This window comes from Onychostruthus taczanowskii, unplaced genomic scaffold (assembly GCF_017590055.1).
Source record: "Onychostruthus taczanowskii isolate IOZ18803 unplaced genomic scaffold, ASM1759005v1 scaffold3, whole genome shotgun sequence".
Classification (NCBI taxonomy): domain Eukaryota; kingdom Metazoa; phylum Chordata; class Aves; order Passeriformes; family Passeridae; genus Onychostruthus; species Onychostruthus taczanowskii.
In genome coordinates this window covers 25,559,765-25,576,634 of record NW_024500349.1, presented here as the reverse complement: position 1 = coordinate 25,576,634, position 16,870 = coordinate 25,559,765, and the positions used below count along the sequence as shown (strand labels likewise).

General features: G+C 63.3%; 2 protein-coding genes across 3 annotated transcripts in view; one reads left to right on the top strand and one right to left on the bottom strand.

The window, feature by feature from the left end:
• Nucleotides 1–3,226, top strand: part of NACAD (NAC alpha domain containing) — a 7,523-nt gene extending 4,297 nt beyond the window's left edge. The window contains exons 4-10 of the mRNA XM_041408573.1: nt 23–101; nt 182–270; nt 343–414; nt 668–814; nt 889–1,020; nt 1,217–1,339; nt 2,832–3,226. Of these exons, the coding sequence (XP_041264507.1) occupies nt 23–101; nt 182–270; nt 343–414; nt 668–814; nt 889–1,020; nt 1,217–1,339; nt 2,832–2,846 (657 nt within the window). The 3' untranslated portion in view covers nt 2,847–3,226. The remainder of the gene's footprint in view (nt 1–22; nt 102–181; nt 271–342; nt 415–667; nt 815–888; nt 1,021–1,216; nt 1,340–2,831) is intronic.
• Nucleotides 3,227–5,371: 2,145 nt separating this feature from the next.
• CCM2 (CCM2 scaffold protein) lies at nt 5,372–16,739 on the bottom strand. Of its 2 annotated transcripts, XM_041408897.1 has the most exons (10): nt 16,487–16,734; nt 11,523–11,696; nt 11,178–11,261; nt 10,673–10,856; nt 10,113–10,249; nt 9,244–9,379; nt 8,336–8,393; nt 7,554–7,692; nt 6,455–6,593; nt 5,372–5,751 (listed from the first exon to the last, which is right to left on the bottom strand). In XM_041408897.1, exons 1-10 carry the CDS (start codon nt 16,514–16,516, stop codon nt 5,477–5,479), a joined length of 1,356 nt encoding a protein of 451 aa, XP_041264831.1. In that variant the 5' UTR covers nt 16,517–16,734; the 3' UTR covers nt 5,372–5,476. The 2 variants fall into 2 exon arrangements, with proteins under 2 accessions (XP_041264831.1, XP_041264832.1); XM_041408898.1 differs by lacking the exon at nt 9,244–9,379 and having other exon boundaries at nt 10,113–10,244; nt 16,487–16,739.
• Nucleotides 16,740–16,870: the final 131 nt, after the last annotated feature.

Sequence of the window (16,870 nt, the reverse complement as noted above, 5' to 3'; positions counted from 1 at the left end):
GCCCCCCCGGGGGTCTCTGCAGTCGGAGTCGAGCTCGTCCAGCGAGGCTGAGGCCCCCCAGCCCCCCCCGGCCCCCCAGCGCTGCCAGCCCAACCACCGAGGTGAGGGGGGGTCCGGTGGGGTACCCCCGCCTTTGGGGGGCCCGGGAGCCCCTCTAACCCCCCCGCCCCCCTTTGTGCAGGGTCCGGGAACGACTCCGAGAGCAACGACGAGTCCATCCCGGAGCTGGAGGAGCCCGAGGGCTCGGAGCTGCCCCCTGCCCAGCCCCAGGTGGGGTTTGGGGGGCTCGGGGGCGGCGGGGACCCCCGGGGTGTGGGGGCCCCGCTGACCCCCGTGTCGCAGGTGCCCCTCGGGCCCGGAGAGGAGCCGCTGAGCAAAGCCAAGCAGAGCCGCAGCGAGAAGAAGGCCCGCAAGGTGGGGGTCCCTGGGGGTGCCCCTCAGGGCTGGGGTCCCACCCCAGGGTTTGGGGAGGGGGGTCGCTCCTGGGGTGCTGGAGGGGCAGCCCTCACTCTGGGGTGGGACTCGGGGGGTCCCCAAGTGGGCGGGGGGCCATCCCGGCCACGCTGAGGGACAACATGGGCTCCCTGCTGCCCCGGGGGTTTGGGGTGCTCCGGGGGGCTGTGTCCCCCCGGCTGCTGTGCCCGGGGGCTCACTCGGTGCCCCCCAGGCCATGTCCAAGCTGGGGCTGCGGCAGATCCACGGCGTCACCCGCATCACCATCCGCAAGTCCAAGAACATCCTGTTCGTCATCTCCAAACCCGACGTCTTCAAGAGCCCCGCGTCCGACATCTACATCGTCTTTGGGGAGGCCAAGGTGGGCTCGGGGGGCTCTGGGGGGGCGCGGCTCGGGGCGGGGGGGGGGCTCTGGTGACCCCGAGTTTCCCCCAGATCGAGGACCTGTCCCAGCAAGTGCACAAGGCAGCGGCTGAGAAGTTCAAGGTGCCCCTGGAGCACTCGGCGCTCGTGACCGACGCTGCTCCCGCCCTGGCCATCAAGGAGGAGAGCGAGGAGGAGGAGGAGGCGAGTGCCGGGGGGGCTCCGAGACCCCCCCGGGGGTGCCGTGGGGGGTGACAGCGCCGTGAGCCCCGGGGGGACGGGACGGGACAGGGGGTGCAGACGTTCAGCCGGGGATGGGAGGGGTGCAGGGGGTCTCTGCTGCTCAGGGCTGGGTGTGTGCCGCGGGGGGGGTCTCACAGCGCCGTGCCCCCCACCCCAGGTGGATGAGACGGGGCTGGAGGTGCGGGACATCGAGCTGGTGATGGCCCAGGCCAACGTGTCCCGGCCCAAGGCCGTGCGGGCCCTGCGGCACAACAACAACGACATCGTCAACGCCATCATGGTGAGTGGGCTGAGAGCCCCCGGTCCCGGGGGGCACTGGGGGTGAGCCCCCCACCCTTGTCCCGGGGGCACTGGGGGTGAACCCCCCACCCTGGTCCCGGGGGGTACTGGGGGTGAACCCCCCACCCTGGTCCCGGGGGCACTGGGGGTGAGCCCCCCCCCGGTCCCGGGGGGCACTGGGGCTGAGCCCCCCACCCTGGTCCCGAGGGGCACTGGGAGTGAACCCCCCCCTTTTCCCGGGGGGCACTGGGGCTGAGCCCCCCACCCTGGTCCCGGGGGGCACTGGGGGTGAACCCCACTCCCTTTTCCCGGGGGGAATTGGGGCTGAACCCCTCCCTTTTCCCAGGGGGAATTGGGGCATGAACCCCCCCTTTTCCCGGGGGGAATTGGGGCTGAGACCCCCCTCCCTCACTCCCACTTTCCCAGCAGGAACTGGGGCTGAGACCCCCCTCCCTCACTCCCACTTTCCCAGCAGGAACTGGGGCTGAGCCCCCCACCCTGGTCCCGAGGGGCACTGGGAGTGAACCCCCCCCTTTTCCCGGGGGGCACTGGGGCTGAGCCCCCCACCCTGGTCCCGGGGGGCACTGGGGGTGAACCCCACTCCCTTTTCCCAGGGGGAATTGGGGCTTGAACCCCTGAGACCCCCCCGGGCAGACCCTTCCTCCCCCCCCTTTTCCTGGGGGTCACTGGGGGTTCACCCCCCCCTTGTCCCGGGGGGCACTGGGGGTGAACCCCACTCCCTTTTCCCAGGGGGAATTGGGGCTTGAACCCCCCTTTTCCCGGGGGGAATTGGGGCTGAGACCCCCCCTCCCTCACTCCCATTTTCCCATCAGGAACTGGGGCTTCCCGGGGGGAATTGGGGCTGAGCCCCCCCTTTTCCTGGGGGTCACTGGGGGTTCACCCCCCCCTTGTCCCGGGGGGCACTGGGGGTGAACCCCACTCCCTTTTCCCAGGGGGAATTGGGGCTTGAACCCCCCTTTTCCCGGGGGGAATTGGGGCTGAGACCCCCCCTCCCTCACTCCCATTTTCCCATCAGGAACTGGGGCTGAGACCCCCCCCTTTTCTTGGGGGAACTGGGACTGAGCCCCCTGCTTTTCCCAGGGAGAATTGGGGCTGAACCCCTCCTTTTCCCAGTGGGAACTGGGGCTGTGACCTCCCCCCCTTTCCACAGGGGGAATTGGGGCTGAGACCCCCCCCCCCTTTTCCCAGGGGGCATTTGGGCTGAGACCCCCTCCCTCACTCCCCTTTTCCCAGCAGGAACTGGGGCTGAGACCGCCCCCCCTTTCCACAGGGGGAATTGGGGCTGAGACCCTCTCCCCCATCTCTTTTCCTGGGGGAACTGGGGCTGAGACCCTCTCCCCCATCCCTTTTCCTGGGGGAACTGGGGCTGAGACCCCCCACTTTTCCTGGGGGAACTGGGGCTGAGACCCCCCGCTTTTCCCAGCAGGAACTGGGGGTGACCCCGGGATTCCTGACTCTGCTCTCTCCCACAGGAACTGACCATGTAGCAGCTGGGGGTGTCCTGGCCCCCTGTATAGATGCACAGACCCCCCCCAGACCCTTCCTCCTGCCCCCCATCCTCCTCCTGGCCCCTGGACTGCTCAATAAAGGCCTCCTGCACCCCTTGGATCGCACCTCGCCTGCCAGGCCTGATTTTGGGACTTTGGGGAGCCCCTTTTCCAGCACTGGGATGGGGGGGCCGTCACCTGGGGGTGTAACTGGGATGGGGGAGGTGGAAGGACAGGTTCTGGGGGAGGGGCAGCACCCCTGGGTGCTCCCAGCATTACTGGGGGTCAGGGACACCCCCTCCCCTCCCCTCCAGATTTGGGGTGTGGCAGAGAGCCCCTGAGCTCCAAGGGCTGGGGAGGGAGGGAACTCTTGGTCCCCAAATTCCGGTGTCTCAGGGACCTCTCCTGCTCTCCACCTTCTTGGTCCCCCAGGTGAGTCCCCAGAGGTGCCTCAGCTCCTGGGACACCCGAATTCCAGAGGGAGGAGGGGTTGGGATACCCCTGAGAAGGGTGGGGGGGGACACCCCAGTGTGGGCAGGGTGAAGGGGGCAGAGCTGGGTGCAGAGGGAATTTGGGGCCGAGGCCTCTGGAATGTGCTGGATCCCCAAAGTGCTGAGTCAGCATCTGGCTCCAGAGGGGGAGGAGACAGAGCCCCTGGGTGTGGCTGTGGGGCAATGGGACCCTCCCAGGCCCAGCTGGGGACCCACTCGGGGAGGGAGACCCCCAGGGCAGGCAGATAAAGGGGGCTCTGGGGGTCCCACCAAGCTCCTGTCCCCAGCAGGACCCTGGGGTGGGTGATGAGGGGGGCAGCTGGAATGTTCAGGAATGTTCCAATACCATGGATGAGAGGGTGAAAAAAATTCACATTGTGGTAGAACTTCATTTGGGGGTGGGGGCAGTTCTGGGGGACCCAGCTGTGCAAACTGTAAACTGGGGGGGGAGCAGATCCAGCCCCTTGGGAGTAGATCCAACACTGAGGGCATCCCTCAGGAGCAGATGGGGATGGTCAGGAGCAGATCTGGGAGATCTGCCCCCAAAATCCAAACCCAGGTCTGTCCCCCGAGTCCCAGCTGGAGCCCCCAGATCCCACACGAGGGCTCTGGGGTCCCTCCAAGGGCAGCTCCACGTTCCAGGACCTCCATGAGGGCACAGGCTGCTGTTCTTGGGCCCCTCTGAGGGCAGATCCATGGTCCGTGTCCCCTCCAGGGGCAGCTCCCTGTTCTGGGGTCCCTCCAGGGGCAGCTCCATGTCCCAGGATCACGCTGGGACCAGCTCCAGACTCCAAGTCCCCACGGGGGGCAGCCCCAGGTCCCCCCGGGGTGTCTCTGTGTCCCAGGGTGACTCTGTGTCTCGGTGTCCCGGGGTCCCCCCAGGGTGACTCTTTGTCCCGGGGTGACTCTGTGTCCCGGGGTCCCCCCGGGGTGACTCCGTGTCCCGGGGTGACTCCGTGACTCTGTGTCCCGGGGTGTCTCTGTGTCCCGGGGTGCCCCCGGGGTGTCTCTGTGTCCCGGGGTCCCCCCGGGGTGTCTCTGTGTCCTGGGGTCCCCCCGTGTCCCGGGGTGACTCTGTGTCTCGGTGTCCTGGGGTGACTCTGTCTCCCGGGGTGACTCCGTGTCCCGGTGTCCCGCGGTCCCCCCGGGGGCAGCCCCGCGTTCCCGGCGGGAGCAGCCGCGGCTCCGGCGCTCCCTCAGGACGAGTCCCGGTCCAGGCTGCAGCCCAGGGCCTCGATGTCGCTGCTGATGTGGGAGATCATCCTGTCCCACTCGTCCTCCTCGGAGGGCACGGACTGCTCGTCGGAGCTGCCGGCGGCGCCGGTGCCGTTGGCGGCGGAGGCGGCACCCAGCGAGCGGCGGTAGCGGCCGAAGCTGTCGGTGATGATGCCGCGGCCGTCCTTCACCCCGATGGTCTCCAGGAAGTTCTCGAAGTGCTGGCTGTCCTTCTCGGGGATGAAGGGACGCAGGCCTGGAGCCGGGACACGCGGCAGGGACGCGGTGAGTGCCGGGGGTTCCGAACCCGGGAGCCTCCGGGCGCCCCATCCATCCACACCCCAGACTGCAGCCACTGCTCGCTGAGGGCAAAACCCAGCTCAAGTGGGATTTTCCGAGCTCCAAATGATCTAATTCCTCACCCGGCATCTTGCTGGGCTTTGCTGAGCTTATCCCAATAATTGGTCCCATCAGGGACATCTGTCCTGTCCCCTCGGTGTCCCCACGTGAGACACACTACTCCTGTTCTGTGGGCATTTTAAATTCCTGCCTCCTTTCCCTCGGATGTGAGAGGCCCCAGGTGCAGTCAGACACTGCTCCTGCTCTGGGAGGATTTCCTAGGATATCAGAGGCCAGGTTGTTTAACCGGGGTGACTCCGTGTCTCTGTCTCCCGGGGTGACTCTGTGTCTCTGTGTCCCGGGGTCCCCCTGGGGTGTCTCTGTGTCCCGGGGTGACTCTGTGTCCCGGGGTCCCCCCGGGGTGTCTCTGTGTCCTGGGGTCCCCCCGTGTCCCGGGGTGACTCTGTGTCTCGGTGTCCTGGGGTGACTCTGTCTCCCGGGGTGACTCCGTGTCCCGGTGTCCCGCGGTCCCCCCGGGGGCAGCCCCGCGTTCCCGGCGGGAGCAGCCGCGGCTCCGGCGCTCCCTCAGGACGAGTCCCGGTCCAGGCTGCAGCCCAGGGCCTCGATGTCGCTGCTGATGTGGGAGATCATCCTGTCCCACTCGTCCTCCTCGGAGGGCACGGACTGCTCGTCGGAGCTGCCGGCGGCGCCGGTGCCGTTGGCGGCGGAGGCGGCGCCCAGCGAGCGGCGGTAGCGGCCGAAGCTGTCGGTGATGATGCCGCGGCCGTCCTTCACCCCGATGGTCTCCAGGAAGTTCTCGAAGTGCTGGCTGTCCTTCTCGGGGATGAAGGGACGCAGGCCTGGAGCCGGGACACGCGGCAGGGACGCGGTGAGTGCCGGGGGTTCCGAACCTGGGAGCCTCCGGGCGCCCCATCCATCCACACCCCAGACTGCAGCCACTGCTCGCTGAGGGCAAAACCCAGCTCAAGTGGGATTTTCCGAGCTCCAAATGATCTAATTCCTCACCCGGCATCTTGCTGGGCTTTGCTGAGCTTATCCCAATAATTGGTCCCATCAGGGACATCTGTCCTGTCCCCTCGGTGTCCCCACGTGAGACACGCTACTCCTGTTCTGTGGGCATTTTAAATTCCTGCCTCCTTTCCCTCGGATGTGAGAGGCCCCAGGTGCAGTCAGACACTGCTCCTGCTCTGGGAGGATTTCCTAGGATATCAGAGGCCAGGTTGTTTAAGTATCCCTGGCCTGGAGATTTCCAGGTCTGAATTAAATTCCCTGGCTCTGGAGGAGGTTTCTAGCTTTGGGAGAAAGGAGGTTCCCAGGTCTGAAGGAAGTTCCCAGGTGCTTCACAGGCAGGTGGGAGCAGGAACAGCTCAGAGGGGAGCCTGAAGCCCTGGGATGAGCCGGGCTGGATGGCCCAGCTGCCCTCAGGAATGAGCCATCTCCACAGGAGATGGATTGGGACGTTTCTGCTCTGGTGGTGGCACCCCAAGGCCCCCTGCACCCCTGAGCTCTGGGCTCCTGGCTGGGGAGCCACCCCACACTCACCCAGGAGCAGGAATTTCCTGCTGTCCCCGTAGAGCTGCTTGAGGTTGATGCAGAACTCGTGGATGGAGGCCCCGTTGCGGTACTCATGCAGCAGCATGGCGAACTGCTGGATCTCCTGCGAGGACAGCTTCGTGCGCAGCTGCGGGGACACACCGACCTCGTGGCACCAGCGGGGGGCTGGGAGACTCAGGAAGGGCAGAGGGAGCCCAGGAACCCCCCGGCAGGGAGGGCTGGGAGCCTCGGCAAGGGCAGAGGGAGCCCAGGAACCCGGCAGGGAGGGCTGGGAGCCTCGGGAAGGGCAGAGGGAGCCCAGGAACCCGGCAGGGAGGGCTGGGAGCCCAGGAACCCGGCAGGTGGGGCTGGGAGCCTCGGCAAGGGCAGAGGGAGCCCAGGAACCCGGCAGGGGGGGCTGGGAGCCTCGGGAAGGGCAGAGGGAGCCCAGGAACCCCGGGGAAAAGCAGGGCTGAGCTGTGGGGTCGCTGGGATTGGGACTCGTGGAACCTTGGGGAATGAGGGGAGTTGGGTGCAGGGAAAGGGTGGGGGGAGGCTCCTGTGGGAGAGGCAGAGGCCAGAGGAGGCCCCGGAGCTGCTGCAGGGCTGGAGCCAGGCTGGGAGAGCTGGGAATGTTCCCCTGGAGAGGAGAAGGCTCCAGGGAGAGCTCAGAGCCCTGGCAGGGCCTGAAGGGGCTCCAGGAGAGCTGGAGAGGGACTGGGGACAAGGCATGGAGGGGGACAGGACACAGGGAATGGCTTCTCACTGGAAAAGTGGGAATTTAAATTGGATACTGGGATGAAATTCTTGGCTGAGAGGGTAGTGAGGGACTGGAATGGATTTCCCAGCGAAGCTGTGGCTGCCCTATCCATGGAAGTGCCCCAGGCCAGGTTGGATGGCTGGGGCTTGGAGCAGCCTGGGCTAGTGGAGGGTGCCCCTGCCACGGCAGGGGTGGGATGGGATCATCCTTCCAGCCCCTTCCCACCCAAACCATCCCACGACTCCGTGACACGAGCAGGCCCTCCCAGCCCAGTCTGGCTGGGAAGGACGAGCACGAGCTGCTCCTCCAGCTCTATCCCTGCCCCCTGATCCCTGATCCCAGTCCCACCGTCATCATGTAGTCCTGGAGCAGCTCGGTGGCCGTGGTGCTGAGCTCGCTCTCGCTGGCCGTGGTGACGTGTGGGGACGGGCGTGCCGAGAAGGGGGACGGGGACGTGTCCCCTGCCTCCAGCGTGTCTGCAAAGGAACTGACACCGGCACGGCTCAGCTCTCCACGGCTCCCTGGGGTGCCTGGGGACGTGCTGCTGTGATTTTGGGTGGCTTGTGTGGGGCTGGGAGTCGGGCTCTGTTCCTTGGGGTGCCTCACAACCCAGGATATTCCATGATTCTGGAGGCCCCAGCTCCTGAGGGCACCCCAAGGCTCCCAGGGAACTGAACCCTCTGTGGGGAATTATCCCTCTGGCTGCTTCCTCGTTGGGAGCAACACCGGGAGAAATCCCCACGCTCCCTACCTTGGGTTTAAATGTGCAATTTTCAATAATGCTCCTAATTCCATGTTAAACATTCCTAGGGTATCCCTCTATGGCTATTCCAAGAGCATCCCTCTATGTTAACCAATGGCTTGCGTGTGAGGATTTCATCCCACAAACACTGCTGATGTTTCCAGCAGGGAGGAGTTTCCCAAATGACAAGTTCCTGGGGATAACCCTGCACCGTGCTGGCACAGGGACCGCTCGCTGCGGCCATGACTCCTGGAATGCTGAGGGCAGAACAATCCAGGCCTGGACAGGATCAGTGCCAGCCCCCCCCCGAGGCCTGGCCGAGCTTCCCGGGGTGCTGATGGCAGCAGATCCGGGTTAATCCCGGCTCCAGGGGCCGAGCGTCACTCACAAAGTGCTGGCATCCGCCTCGAAGGGCTCCTTCACGTCCACTTTGGTGGAAGAGTCATCTGCAGGGAAAAAATGTGGGGGATGGAATGTGAGGCACAAACTCGGTGTCTTCCCAAGCCAGAAGGGACACAAAGTGATTCCTGACTCGGCTGGAAGGGAAGAGGCTGGGAATGAGTGACCAGGTAAGAGGAAACGGCCTCAGGTTGTGCCAGGGGAGGTTCAGGTTGGATCTCGGAAAGATTCCTTCATGGAAAGGGCAGTGAAGCATTGGAACAGGATGCCCAGGGAAGGGTGGAGTCCCCACCCTGTGGATGTGGCACTGGAGATATGGTCAGTGGTGGCCCTGGCAGTGCTGGGGGCTGGGTGGGCTCAGGGGTTCCTGAGGCTTTCCCAGCCCCGAGCTCTCCCAGCTGTGGCTCTGTGTGTCCCCAGGGAGGGGCTGGGGGGTCCCTGAGGTTTCCCAGCCCCGAGCTCTCCCAGCTGTGGCTGTGTGTGTCCCCAGGGCTGGGCTGGGGGGTTCCTGAGCCTTTCCCAGCCCCAAGCACTCCTGGCTGGGGGGTTCCTGAGCCTTTCCCAGCCCCAAGCTCTCCTAGCTGGGGCTTTCCTGAGGCTTTCCCAACCCCAAGCTCTCCCAGCTGTGGCTCTGTGTGTCCCCAGGCAGGGCTGGGGGGTTCCTGAGCCTTTCCCAGCCCCGAGCTCTCCCGGCTGTGGCTCTGTGTGCCCCCAGGGCTGGGCTGGGGGGTTCCTGAGCCTTTCCCAGCCCCCAGAGGGCTTGGCTGGGGGGTTCCTGAGGCTTTCCCAGCCCCAAGCACTCCTGGCTGGGGGGTTCCTGAGGCTTTCCCAGCCCCAAGCACTCCTGGCTGGGGGGTTCCTGAGCCTTTCCCAGCCCCAGCAGCAGGTCACACGCACCGCTGTGCAGGGACAGGTGCCGCGTCGGCGTCGAGGCGCCGTCGAAGATGGCGCGGTCCAGGAAGTCGATGGTGGACTCGGTGTAAACGATCTGGAAGACCTGGCTGAGCAGGGAGCACAGCTCCTCGGCACCCACCTGGGAAGGAGCAGGGAGCTGTGGCACAGCCCACGCAGGGACTGCCCCCTCTCCCTTTGGCTCTGCAGGACGGGCGTTGGCCCCCACGGGGACAGGCAAGGCACGGAGCCCGGCTCCGTCACGCTCCCGGCATTCCTGCCCTCTTCCAGCCAGCAGCAGGAGCTGGGATGCTCCAGCAGCAACCCAGGAGCCCCCCACGTTCTGTGCTGAGGCTCCTTCATGCAGCTCCCTGGGATTTTGGCTCATCCCAGAGGAATGCCAGAGCTGGGAATGAGGGGAGTGAAACTCCACCCTCAGAGGAGATCAGAGAGGCTGAGACTGGAATCCCTGGATCCAGACACTGGATGAAACAAATTCCCAGGTCAGCACAGGGAAAACCTGATCAGCAAAACCCCATAGTGGGATTGTCCTCACGGACTCTGTGCTGCTGCAGAAGGTTCTGGGCGACAGGGACCAAGGGAAACACTTCTGGAGACCCTCTTGTGTCCCGGGGTTGGGAGAGGGATCAGGAGTCCTTCTCCAAGTGCTCCAGCAATGCCCAACCACACCTGGAATCCCTAAACCCGTGTCCCACGAGGTGTGAGAGCACAGCAGGATCCAGACACACCACAGCACTCGGCCACTGTGGAGTTTGTGGCTCCACCATCACCACGATCTGAGAGCCAGAAACCTCCCAGCACTCCAGTGACTCTGAGCCCAGGCTGGGTGCTCCAGGGAGCAGTGACAGCCATACCTTGTTCTCCGTGGCCAGCACCACCAGGCAGCAGCACTCCAGGGGCCCCCCCGCGCTCTCCGACAGCGAGCCCGACGTCAGCGCCTTGGAGCCCTCGGCACACAGGCTCTGGCTCGGAGAGATCCCGGGATCCTGAGCTGAGGGGAGACGAGAGGTGAGGGAAGGGGATGGGAAGGAGTCCTGCAGCTGAGGAAGAGCCCTGAAGCAGAACGGGATGAAAAGCCTCCAATTTGGAGCTGGTTTTGACAGTTGTCTGGCTCAGAATTCCATCACCAGACTTCCAGCCCCTGAAGCATTTATTCCTTTGTTCCACAGCCTATCCTTGGGGTTTGTACTCAGATAAATCCCTGGCTCAGCCCACCCCAGCTCCCTGTTCCCAAACCATGCAAGTGTGACATGCACAGGACGAGGAACGAGGCGTCACGGAACCCTCATGGAACGCTTTGGGTTGGAGAGACCTTCAAGACCCTCCAGCCCCACCCCCTGCCACGGGCAGGGACATCTCCCACCGTCCCAGGTGGCCTCAGGGGGACAATCCCAGCTCCACGGCCACGGCTCACCTGTCTTGAGCACAACCAGGTGTGCGGAGTCGTCGCGGATGTAGGAGACGGAGGCGATGTCGTGGATGGGCACCCTGAGGATCAGGTCCTCCCCGTCCCTCCACACCAGCTTGATGTTGTAGGCAGAGAGGCTGATGACGGCGTCGTGCTCCGGGGTCAGCTGCCCCGGCAGCTGGTGGGCTCTCTGGAACACAGGGATTCACATGGATTTAGTCATGGGGTTGGAAGGAGCTTAAGGGTTATCCAGCTCCCTGTCATGGGCAGGGACACCTTCCACTATCCAGGCTGCTCCCCTCCAATCCAGCCTGGCCTGGGACACTTCCAGGGATGGGGCCACAGCTTCTCTGGGAAATCCATTCCAGGGGTGTTTTCCCTTTGGGAACAGCTTTCCCTGCCACCCAGGGAGCAGCAGGATGGGGAGCAGCAGCAGGCCCAGGCCTGAGGAGGCTCTGTGAGCCTGGATCTGTCCTGCTGGGGGAGAATCCCAGAGCAGCTGAGCGCTCACCTTGGCGTTGTCGATCAGGTGCAGGATCTCCGTGCGGCTCGAGGGGTTCAGGTATCCCGGGATGGAAGTGAGCTGCCCTAAATACTGGGACAGAAGAGCCAAACCATTACCACAGCATGGACACCGTCCTGGACAGGGCAGAACGAGGCACGGAGACGCTCCAAGGAAAACTGGAGACGGGTGAGAGGTGGGAGTGTTCTAAAAGAAGCTCCACAGAAACCTCAGAGTCCTTCCAGCGCCTAAGGAGCCGCAGCAGAGCTGGAGAGGAGCTCCGGACACGGGGGAATGGGTTCCCAGTGCCAGCTGGGATACTGGGAAGGAGTTCCCAGGGGCCCCTGTGGATACCTTGACCTCCTTCTCGATGTAGTCGTGGAGCAGCAGGTCGGGCTCCACGCGGTCGGGCGGTGCCACCACCAGGGTGTGCAGCGGCCGCCGCTCCGTCACCTTCTCCTGAGCCTTCTTGTCCCGGCCCTTCTCCCCCTTCAGGAACACGCGCTTGAACGGGGACACGATTCCAGGCTGCGAGAGGAACGGCACTGGGGTGAGGAGGGGGTTTGGCACTGCCACGGGGGGCTCCTGCAGCCCCTCCCGCCCGCAGTGCCACCCTGCCGCTTTGGCCCCACGGACAGCGCCCGGTTTGGGGCTGGAAATCCATGGATTTGCAGAGAAAACCCTTTTCCTGGGACACAAAGCAAGTGCTGGGTGTTCCCGCTACCAAAACGTGGTGGCTTTCCCCCAAAGGCACCATGCTCAACCACGTGGTGGTTTTCCCCCAAAGGCACCATGCTCAACCTTCCAGGTAAGAGAAACACAGCTCTTACATACAACAACATGTTCCAGGTGAAGAGCGGATCCAGAGGGATCCTCCATGGCTTTGTACCTGCCTGAGGAGCTGATGGGGCAACTCCACAAGGAATGCCAAAGAAATGGGCAGGAGTGTTCCGTGGAGAGCCCAAACAATGAGAAAATCACACAGAAAGTGGATTTCCCTGGCAAAAATGGGCAATTCCAAACCCTGCAGTGCCAGGTTTGGAAAGCCACTGGAGCCAACGCACAGCTGTCCTTGGGCATGGGAATGCCATGTGGGTCTCACCAAAACGTGGTGGTTTTCCCCCAAAGGCACCATGCTCAACCTTCCAGGTAAGAGAAACACAGCTCTTACATACAACAACATATTCCAGAGCGGATCCAGAGGGATCCTCCATGGCTTTGTACCTGCCTGAGGATCTGATGGGGCAACTCCACAAGGAATGCCAAAGAAACGGGCAGGAGTGTTCCGTGGAGACCCCAAACAATGAGAAAATCAAAAGTGGATTTCCCTGGCAAAAATGGGCAATTCCAAACAGTGCAGTGCCAGGTTTGGAAAGCCACTGGAGCCAATGCACAGCTGTCCTTTGGCATGGGAATGCCATGTGGGTCTCACCATGCTGGATAAATGACTGGGAACATCCCCAAACTGCTCCAATTCCAGCTCTCCCAGGGGAAGGGGATGTTTGGAGCAGACAGATCCATGGCTGGATCTAGGAACTCCTCGGACATGTGACTGCCATGTCCCATTCCCTCAGGGGATGTTTGGAGCAGACAGATCTAGGAACTCCTCGGACATGTGACTGCCATGTCCCATTCCCTGGTGGCCTCTGCTTCCCATGCCTCAGGACAACCACATCCTGGCTTTCCTGATCATCAGGGGCAAGAAAAGGAATGTGGGATCTGAAGGGGCAGAGAACAGGCTTCCAGTGGTGGGTTAATTAATTATATAGCAAGGAAAAGCTCCTGGGACAATGGGAATTACACAAGAATACACAAGGACACTGGGGACAGCCTGGCCTGGAAAAGCATCCCCTGGAGCAGGGAGACAGAAATGAAGGGATATCACAGGACAGAGAGGAGAGGAAACAGCTCCACAGCCCCACCTCAGGAGCAGCAGTGTGGATTTTTGGGAAGCATCCCTACACAGAGCATCCAGGAGAAGGGCCTGATGGGCCCTGGAGAGAAGGGAATCCTGCTGGGGCTCTGGAGAGAAGGGAATCCTGGACACAACAGGTCAGTTCACCAAGAACTGAGACTTGGGGACTCTCCAACTTTGGGATGTCCCATCTGAAATCCTGCCTGCCAGTGCCTCAGGAACCCAGAGCAGAGCAGGGCAGGAACCGAGGCCCAACCCAGGCACTTCCCCTTTCACCAGGACGCATCCAGACCCACCCCAACCCACAGGAACCCTTCTTCCTCCAGGACGTGGCCGCATCCCGAGGGCTGGGGTGATTCTGTGTCCCCCTGGCTGTCCTGGGCAGGAAGAGGGGACCCCAAAGCCACGTGACAGCCTGAGCTGGGCCCTGCACCCCCAAACCCCTGCACACACCCCAACCCTGCATCCTCTGCACTGCCACACCCAGGAGGGGACACCCCCGTGCCAAGGGAGCCCGAGCCCTGCTCTCTCTCCCAAGCTGGGAGCTGTTTTGGAACACCCAGCTGGATCCCAGGAGCTGCTTCCAGAGGCTTTCCCCATCCTGAAGATCCCACTGAGTCCATGGCTGTACAGCTTCTTCCTGCCCAGAGCAGCTGTGGCTGCCCCTGCATCCCTGGCGGTGCCCAAGCCAGGCTGGGAGCAGCCTGGGGACAGCGGGAGTTCAGCCACCACCCCAATTCCTGATCTCCTGATCATCCACGCTCCCCCTGCATCCCACAGCATGGACGCTCCAAAATCCACTTCATCCCGAAGAGCAGAGGGGCTCCAGCCCTGCAGCAGCTCCAGGTCCTTGTGCTGCTGGCTCTGGGGCTCTCTCTCTCACCTGAGCACGGGGGCAGAGCCCCCTTCCCTGCTGCCCAGGCTGGGGATCAGCCCAGGGCACGGATATTTGGGATAACAAAGGAATTTCAAGAAGAATTTCCCCCAAAGATGCAACTCCAAGCTCAGCAACTCCGTGTTTCAGGAGGGAAATGCTGAAGGAGCTGCTGGGAGGGGCAAAAGGCAGCAGCCTCAGCTCTCCAGGGCACCCCCGAGCTGGAAAAGCTGGGAATTTCACACCAACAGCTGACTGCACAGGCAATTCCCTCAGGGAAACCCTGCAAGCTCTGGATCCCTGCACGGATGGTGGAGTCAGAGCAGCAGGGAAATCACTCCCAGAAAATTCACCTCCTCCCACACTTCTTCCTGGGAATAGGCAGGCTGGCAGCATCCATGCTCACCTGGGGCTCCAGGTGTGACAGCAACCCTGCCAGCCCCGGGCAGGTTCCCATGGCTGGGCAGAATTCCTGATGGAGCCATCCTGCCTCCCAGAACGTGTGGGAGATGGTGTTTCATCCCAGGACAGCTCCCCCTTCCCACAGGGACAGCCAGGGAAGCTGAGCTCCTGGAAGGAATTCCAGTTTAAACCAGTTCAGATTTTACCCAAAGCTGGACTCGGCCCCAAAGCCAGCCTGGGATTTTCCTCCTCATCCCAACCCGAGCTGCCCTGGACCGCCTTTGGATCAGCACTGAGGGAACTCAACGCCTTCACCTCAGCTCAGGGTGCTGCTGGGAAGATCCACAGGATGGGAAAAGCAGGGAGAAGAGCTCTCCCTGCAGCTGGAACCCCTGGGCAACACGAGCATGGATCTTCAGCAACACGTAGCCAAACTGTCCAGGTGCAGAGGTGATCCACAGGCAGCAGCTCCAAGGGTTGGCTACCACCAAACCCACGGAAAACTCGCTCCAAGGAAGCTCCCCAGGGCCGTGGAGCTGCTGAGGAGAGGCCAGGGGCACTGCCAGGGGCTCCAGAGGGACTGGGACAGGACAGGAGTGGCACCAGCCTGGGAAAGGGCCCGAGGAGCCTTTGGGGACCAGAGGGGAGCCAGCTGGGACTGTCCACGTGGGACTGTCCAGGCGGGTGGGCCTGTCCCGCTGGGATTGTCCAGGTAGGATTACCCAGCTGGGACTATCCAGGTGGGATTATCCAGGTAGGATTATCCAGCTGGGACTATCCAGGTGGGATTATCCAGGTAGGATTATCCAGCTGGGACTATCCAGGTGGGATTATCCAGGTAGGATTATCCAGCTGGGACTATCCAGGTGGGATTATCCAGGTAGGATTATCCAGCTGGGACTATCCAGGTGGGATTATCCAGGTAGGATTATCCAGCTGGGACTATCCAGGTGGGATTATCCAGGTAGGATTATCCAGCTGGGACTATCCAGGTGGGATTATCCAGGTAGGATTATCCAGCTGGGACTATCCAGGTGGGATTATCCAGGTAGGATTATCCAGCTGGGACTATCCAGGTGGGATTATCCAGGTAGGATTGTCCAGCTGGGACTGTCCGGCTGGGACTGTCCAGCTGGGATTGTCCAGGTGGGTGGGATTGTCCAGGTAGGATTATCCAGCTGGGACTATCCAGGTGGGATTATCCAGGTAGGATTATCCAGCTGGGATAACAGGGCTAGGGGCACCAGCCCAACGTGTCCCTGGGGAAGGGAGGAGGGAAGGATCCAAACTCTTCCCAGTGGGGTGTCCCAGGGAGCAGTGAGGCACCTGGGCTGTGCCCCTGGAGCCCTGGCAGCTCTCCCTTCCCAAGGGCAGGACCATCCCATCTCCAGGTGAAAAATTCCTCAGGGTCACCTGATGCCATCGTGGGGGTTTCATTCCCAACCCTGCCTGTCTGGGGAGCCTGGAGGGCACCTCCCAAAAAATCCCACTCAACGTCACTCATGTCTCCAGGTGAAAAATTCCTCCCAGTCACCTGATGCCATCGTGGGGGTTTCATTCCCAACCCTGCCTGTCTGGGGAGCCTGGAGGGCACCTCCCAAAAAATCCCACTCAACGTCACTCATTCAGCTCCAGGCACCTGCCGCCACCTCCGGGCTCCCTGCGGGGCCAGGGGCTCCCAAAATCTGCGATTTGCCCCCAGATCTGGGATCAGATCCATCCTCCAGCCCCGGGCGTGCAGAGCAGCCCTGGCTGAGCCTCTCCCGAGGACACAGAAATGGGCTGAAAGGAGGGAAATCAGGGCACCACGGGCACGGCTGCGGCTGCTGAGCCCCGGAGACACGACAGAGGCAGAAATTAAATTAAATCGCATCAGTAATAACTTAAATAAATTAGCAAACTCAAGCTAGTCGCGCCATAACTAATAACCCCATCGCGTAATAACCTTCTCCAGGCCCTCAGGCACGGCGGGAGGGTCCGGCCTGGGGGCTCCGGGGCAGGGGAAGCGGCAGCCGGTGACCCCCGGGAAGGGGCTCCGGCCCAGCCCCGGGAGGGGACCGGGCACGCCCGGAGGGCTCAGCCACGGCGCCACCCCGGCTGCCCCGCTGTCGCGGCCCCCGCTCTCACCTTCTTGCCCTTCTTGCCCTCCTCCTCCATGGCTCCGGCGGCGGCCCGGGCCCCCCCCGGGGCATCCCGGCCCGGGTGAGCGGCGGGGCCTCAACGCGCGGCGGCGGCGGCCATGGCCCGCCCTGTTCCCGCTCCAGCCCCGCCTGCCGCTCGCGTTCCCGTTCCCGATCCCGCTCCCTGTCCCTGTCCCGCTCCCGGTCCCGGCGCCGCCTCAGCGCCCGCGGCTGGGTCCCGCCGCCATCTTGGGCGGCGCCTTGCCGTGACGTCATCGCTCCGCCGCCGGGGGGGGGGGGGGACGGGCACAGCGCGCCTGCGCCAAACGGTGGGCACAAAGAGCCACGCCCACGCAAAAACCACGCCCTTCTGCTGTGAACATAGCTGGCC

Excerpts from the sequence above, each read along its gene's own strand:
- CCM2 (XM_041408897.1), bottom strand. The coding sequence starts at position 16,516 with ATGGAGGAGGAGGGCAAGAAGGGCAAGAAG. Across the intron at positions 11,697-16,486 it reads AGGGCAAGAAGGGCAAGAAG|CCTGGAATCGTGTCCCCGTT; the intron begins GTGAGAGCGGGG and ends TTCCTCTCGCAG. Across the intron at positions 7,693-8,335 it reads GAGGCGGATGCCAGCACTTT|TTCCTTTGCAGACACGCTGG; the intron begins GTGAGTGACGCT and ends TGCCGGTGTCAG.